At 34.8% G+C, this 6,498-nt stretch overlaps 2 protein-coding genes across 2 annotated transcripts in view; one reads left to right on the forward strand and one right to left on the reverse strand.

Annotated features, from left to right (window-relative positions):
* Window positions 1–4,196: 4,196 nt before the first annotated feature.
* Window positions 4,197–6,498, reverse strand: part of LOC136066284 (RNA polymerase II C-terminal domain phosphatase-like 3) — a gene marked incomplete in the record, with an annotated part of 7,438 nt that continues 5,136 nt past the window's right edge. The window contains 1 exon segment of the mRNA XM_065770326.1: window positions 4,197–5,258. Within this exon segment, the coding sequence (XP_065626398.1) occupies window positions 5,196–5,258 (63 nt within the window).
* The window catches only part of LOC111988748 (RNA polymerase II C-terminal domain phosphatase-like 3), a 3,914-nt gene continuing 2,804 nt past the window's right edge, over window positions 5,389–6,498 (forward strand). The window contains 2 exon segments of the mRNA XM_065770392.1: window positions 5,389–6,313; window positions 6,316–6,494. Of these exon segments, the coding sequence (XP_065626464.1) occupies window positions 5,395–6,313; window positions 6,316–6,494 (1,098 nt within the window). The 5' untranslated portion in view covers window positions 5,389–5,394.

Below are 6,498 nucleotides of genomic sequence, written 5' to 3' on the forward strand. Positions count from 1 at the left end.
AAGCGAGTCATGCAACCTTTTTGTCTAATGCAGGGATTTGTTATAATTATTGTCTATAGCATGAATTTTGTTGTTAAGATGTTTCTAAACTTGTTAGGTGGCAAAGGTGCCTATGCACCACTTTTAAGTCCATCCAAACTTCTGTAAGTAACTCCCATATGTGATTGGAGTTTTCTTCATCTTGTTCTTAGGCTTCATTCTCCTTTGTTTGTATAGCTTGTCATGCTTTGTTTCTCTTATTCTTTGGTTATGCTATTGTTAACCTTCAATATCAAAGAAAAAACACTTGTCAAACTTTGCAAGTTTTATAAACTAATAGGTTTTTTTTTTTTTTTTGGACATTGTTTTTTACATCTTTTTTTATTATTATTTTTTATTTTTTTAATTGTATACATTTGTTGATATTGTAAAGGAAAATAAAGGTGATACAAGACATATTGAAATCAAGGTTGTCAAAATCGGGATTCTACGTAGGATCGTAGGAGGTAGGTAGGATCATGGATTGTAGGATCAAATCATGGATCGTAAGATCCTACCTATTTTCATATTTAAAGCAAAAAATACATTGATAATGACTCTATATGTTGAATGATCATGTAAATTATGACTTCTTCCATTAAAAAAGAAAAAAGAAAATAAAAATTGTATCATATGATATAATTTGCATGTCCTACATCATTAAATATATTTAAATTTTAACGCAATGTATTTAAGAAGTTTAGTGAATGTTTAATTATAAACCAACCAAGTACCAAAATATTAGCACACTTTTTCCTTCAGCAGTAGCTCTTGAACCCTCCTCATCACCTAACATTGATAACTAAATGATACAATAGTGATCACACATTCACACTATATACATGTAACTTTAATTTTTTTTTTTTTTTTTTAAAAAAAAAAAAAAAAGCTATGAAGGAAGACTTTAGAATTGTAACTTCATTATCTTCATCAAAATTTGTACCATCATCTTCTGATCGACACCCTTTGCTAACCCCACTCATCATGACAAGTTCTTCAAAATTATTTCTTCTTTTGCACTTTATGGTTTACATATTTTCTCTTTTATCTTCAAGTTTTACATAACAAATACAAACTTATTCTTTTTTTTTCTTTGGTTTAAACGATTTTCTCCTTTATGAGTGTGCTTAAAGTTGTGCCAATTTTAATAGAGAATTCTCAACCCCGGGGGGGGGGGGGGGGAGGATAACTTACCAAAGTCATTTGTTCTTACTATTCCAAATGCACTCCAATTACTTTCACAACCTAAAGAGCTATATGTTAAGCTCAATATTCTTATAGCAAAATTTTTCAATTCAGGAAAATCATCTCCATATGAGTCCCACCACTTAGTTGATATATTTATGAAGTACAATGTCTTAGTCTTTAGATTACAATTTACCACTTTTAAAGATAATTTTTTTTTTTAAATGATTTCTATGTTTTAGTAGGATCGATAGGATCCCATACGATCCTATACGGTTCTACATATGATCCTACAATTTTTATGATTCTTATGCAATTTTAAACGTTTTGGTGAGGTGTAATCATAAAATCATGCAATCCTACAATTTAGATCGCGATTTTGACTACCATGATTGAAATTATAAATTATGTAAAATTATGATAAAAAACTTTGTTTTGTAAAAATATGATCGTTGGAGTGTTGGAAATGTAATTTTTTTTTTTTTTTTTTTTTTTTAAGACTATTAGTCTGTTATAGAAATGAATAAAGAAAATTTGAAAAAAATAAATCTAAATGGAATATGAATAAAGTATTAAGGTTGATGTAGTTGTTTTTGAATAGTAGATTAGCTAAAGTAACAAAAGTGAAGTTTTTGGGGTTAAAATAGCTAAATTCTTATTGAGGTTGATGCTAACGCTCTTAGACTAGTGTCTCTTGCAGCCTCTCCCACATTATAGCTCTTTCTCTCTCTCTCTCCAAATCAAAAAGGTTTAGGCTAGGATTAGAGCTCTAATATGTTCCTTCAAGTCAAAGAACATCGATTCAACCCATAACATGATTGTCATGATTAACTCAATTAGTGTTGTCCAAGACCAACCAAACCCAAAGAAACTAGCCAACTTGCCATCATCCGACCCAGACTTCGATCGATCCGATGAGCTTCGCAATCTACGACAATTATAAAAGACATATATTTTACCAAATCAATTCAAGTGATGGTTGAGAGAGCTTGAAACCCGACCCGTCCGGAAGTCTTCTCTTACACCCTCCTATTTGAAGGTTCTTTTGCCATCTACAACAATATTCAGGCCAGATTTCGTTGTTTTTGTCTCATTTAGGTAAGATTTTTCTTTCTCTCTTCACCGATATAAGGAGATCTTGGCCAAATTTAACTAGATCTCGACATATCTTCTCCCTTTACCACAAACTCGATGAACCTGACCCTTGACCACCATTCAATGGGGCTCAATTAGACATTCCTTCACAATTGAAGAAGGGTTCGTTCTTCCCCCGAAGTGTTTGCGTCGAGTTTGGGTTAGGCATAAACCCAACCCGAACTAACTCGTGGACACCCCTAAACTCAATGACAAGCTCGTGAAAGAAGACAAAGGTGATGGCTAGAGAAGACAAGCTTGCAAGAGAAAGCAAAGGCGGCAACAATTGCTTTTTCTTTGAAGATGATGATGAACATCGTCGAAGAAGACGACAATGATTTATTCTTTGAAGAAGACAAATTTTTTGTAAAAAAAGTTGAATTTGTGAAAGGTTAATTTGTGCTTTTTGTGAAAATTTTCGTATTTGAATTTGTGAAAGCACACACACGCTTGTGAGGCTCTGATTTGTAAATAATTATTAAATTTGTGAAATGTAAAAGGTCGTTTTGTCTATAACTGAAGAGAGAAAATGCTAAAATTGGAGAACGATGGATGTAGGAGAAAAGAAAAAAAAAGAAAAAAGAAAAAAGAAGAAGATATATGGAGAGAGAAAAATAGTAAAGGTTGAAATTAATATTTAAATAAAATTTTGAAAGATGGAAGAATATGACGTGCGTAGATGTGAACAGTGATATAGGTAAAATATTTATTTAAAAAAAAAAAAAAAAACCTGAGTTTATTTTTTTAATAGCTAAAAATGTATTGAGGTTAACCTAAGAATACTGAAATAGTTATAAAAAAAGATTATGGCCCTGATCTTGTGCTAACAAAGGAAAATTATTGTGTACTCTCAGAGTACTATGAATGCGTACTCTTTCCTCTCACATAAATAGTAGGTCTCACTAATTAAATTTATGGTGAAACCCACTATTAATGTGAGAGGAAGGAATACGCATTTATAGTACTCTGGAAGTACTTAATAATTTTCCGTTAACAAAATGCATAAATTTATCGCCACAGATATCTTAAAATTTTTATTTTTTGGTAATAGGGAAAATATCATTAAAAACTAAAAAACAGGAATACAATCACTAACAGAATAGTACACTTACATTACTCCACAATTATTACTCTTCTAATCATTTGTTCACTAGAACAATTGAAAGCGTAGAAAACCATGACAATCCAAGAATATCCGTCAAATCTTGAGTCACAAGCAATAGAGTAACTGAAAAAGCTTCGTGAATTCTTATGTCACGGTTTAAGATTCCAACCAGAAGCATGACCATTTAAGGTAACATTATCTGTCTCAGTAATTCAGTGGCCTAAAAATAGACAAGCAAGCGGGTGGGGCATTTTGGGTTCCTAATTCTGGTACTTCTCTCACAGCTTTTGCACTTCAGTTTTACATCCATTGAGCTGTCAATTTATTTTCAGAGCAATATTATTTTTCCTTGGATCCACTAATTTTATTATGCATCACACACTAGGCATAAAATCCACCCCACGTGAGAGAATTGTTATAGCTTTTTCGTGAAAATTTGATGCGTCCTATACTTCTCCATAGCCTAGGGACTTCCCATTTTTAAGCCGAAAATTTTATTTAAAATTTCTATCATTCTATTTCCATTAAAATTCAAGTACTGTTCGACAGGACAACTGTGGCAGTGAAATAGTTTCAGTTTTCATTCTCTTGATCACATTTTTCATACTCTGTAAATATAGGGTTGACATGATATATTATGATTGGTTTGTAATAAAAATGATATCATTGGTCTAAGTAAAAATGACATTACTCCAATCATAAGATACCATGTCAATAGTTTAAAAAAAAAACCAAACCAAAAAACAAAACAAAAAAGAGAAAAAGAAGTTCCTAGATATTAATGACTTCCCTCAAACCTTTAGGTTACAAATTTAAAAAGATAAACATATAAAGCTGTTGAACCAGGGAAATTAAAAGTTGAAATACTTTTCTTTTGTTCCCCAGGGTATTCTTTAAGGCAAGCCAAATTGATCGTGTGGGATGCGAAAATTCACTTTCAGATCAGGTAACCGGGGAAATAGAGGAATCCGGGCAGCTCAATTAGATTATCAGGAACGAACCAGATATGCATATTCCTCTCCCCATGCTTTCCAAAATCATTCTTCTAACCCCCCTTACCAGTAATATTAAGTCACATCCCATTAAAAATAACAAGAATTTTTGTATAAAAGTAGATTAGAGCAAGCCTTTTCTTCCTTCCTATTCAGGTCTCTCCCTGTCTCAAATGTCTTATGCTTGACACATATATGAATTCTCACAATTGTGCATTTTAAAGCAACTCCAGTGACTCGGTTACTCTCTCAAACAGTTTTTTTAACTTATCTTTAATTTTACATTTTGGATCTCCCAAACTTTACAATCAGTCAATCACCATTCTTGTTACCCAAGGAGACTGGTGCAAGCAATTGTCAAGGCCTCTGGGCAATATTTGTCCAAAATCTTGCCGTATTGGGTTACATTTTAGTCACCAAACCCCTCAATCATATTGGTCAACTACCACTCAGACTCAGTACTGTCTTTCCCTACAAAATGTACCCCACCCAAATAAAGAAAAAGCTCAAGACTAGCATGGCATCTAATCTTATGAATGCTTTGGCTGAACTCTTCAGAAAATTGGCAGGCAATGAAAGGGAAAGTGCAGCCACCAGCTTATTATGGATGGATAACTTGAATCAAAACTATGCCAAGCATTCTCAGGTCTAGCCTGATCATACAAAGCATGACCTCATGATCCATCCACAACTTTAATGCCATTCTTGATTTTATAATTATCAGGTTTTAGTTTACCATTGGGATTTAGGGAGTGGATTGTTTATGATTTAATGGCAAATTCTCGCTCATTTGCCCTCCGGTAAAGCAAAGCTGATGCTTCCACCCTGTTTTTACAGCAAGAGGGGAAAAAAGGGGAAGAGAAAAAAGAGGGGGGTGGGGGAGGGGGAAGGGGGGAGAGAGAAGCTATGTCAATACCACAAAAACAGAAAAATTAGGAAAAATTAAGGGAACGCAAAGGAATGGCTGTTGGAGATGGGATGACTAAATTGGTGTTGCCAACAACTAAGTTGGCGCATGACACAGAAAATTCTAAATTGCACCTCTATGAAACTGATGCCTTCAAAGCTGTTTCTAGCTATCAACAAAAGTTTGGTCGGAGTTCCTTCTTTACAAGTGATATGCTCCCTAGCCCAACTCCTTCGGCAGATGAGGATAATGGGGATGGTGACACCAGTGAGGAGGTTTCTAGTTCTTCTACTGTTGGTAATGTAAGAAATGCAAATTTGCCCATTTTGGGGCAATCAATTGCCCCCTCCATGGACAGTTCTAGCATGCAAGGACTAATTACTGCTGCAAGTGCTGCACCTACAACTTCTGGGTTGAATCCTCCCATAGTGAAAGCTTCAGCAAAGAGTAGAGACCCTAGGCTTCGGTTAGCCAATTCTGATGTGAGTGCTTTAGATCTTAACCAACGCCCCTTATCTATGGTGCATAATGCACCTAAAGTAGATTCTGTTGGAACAATAAATTCGAGAAAGCAAAAAAATGTTGAGGAGCCTAGTTTGGAAGGTCCTGCATTAAAAAGGCAAAGGAATGGATTAGAAAATCCTGGAATTGTTAGGGATGTGAAAATTGTGTCTGGAAGTGGTGGCTGGTTGGAGGACGCTGGTTTAGTTGGACCTCAGTTAATGAACAGGAACCTGTTGATGGAGAATGCAGAAACTGATCCCAGAAAAATGGTTAATGCTGTAAATTGTCCTAGTACTAGTGCTAACACCAACGTGACAATTAGTGGAAATGAGCAGGTGCCAGTGACAAGTACCAGCACCACGGCTTCTTTGCCTGCATTGTTGAAAGATATAGCTGTGAAAGATATGCTGATAAATATACTTGTGGGAGCCCAGCAAATGTCTGTTGATCCTGCTAAAATACAACTCAACTTCCAAGCGCAAACTCAATACTTGGTGCAGTTCCCTTGGTGAATGTTGCTGCATCAAAGACCTTAGGGCTCTTGCAGAAACCAGCTGGAACAATTCAGGTTCCTTCACAAATAGCTCCCATGGTGAGCAGTAGATATATCTATTTTCTACTTTTTCTAAAGGCAGAAACTAAGTTTTGGGTTA

Source organism: Quercus suber, unplaced genomic scaffold (assembly GCF_002906115.3).
Source record: "Quercus suber isolate HL8 unplaced genomic scaffold, Cork oak 2.0 scaffold_30, whole genome shotgun sequence".
Taxonomy (NCBI): domain Eukaryota; kingdom Viridiplantae; phylum Streptophyta; class Magnoliopsida; order Fagales; family Fagaceae; genus Quercus; species Quercus suber.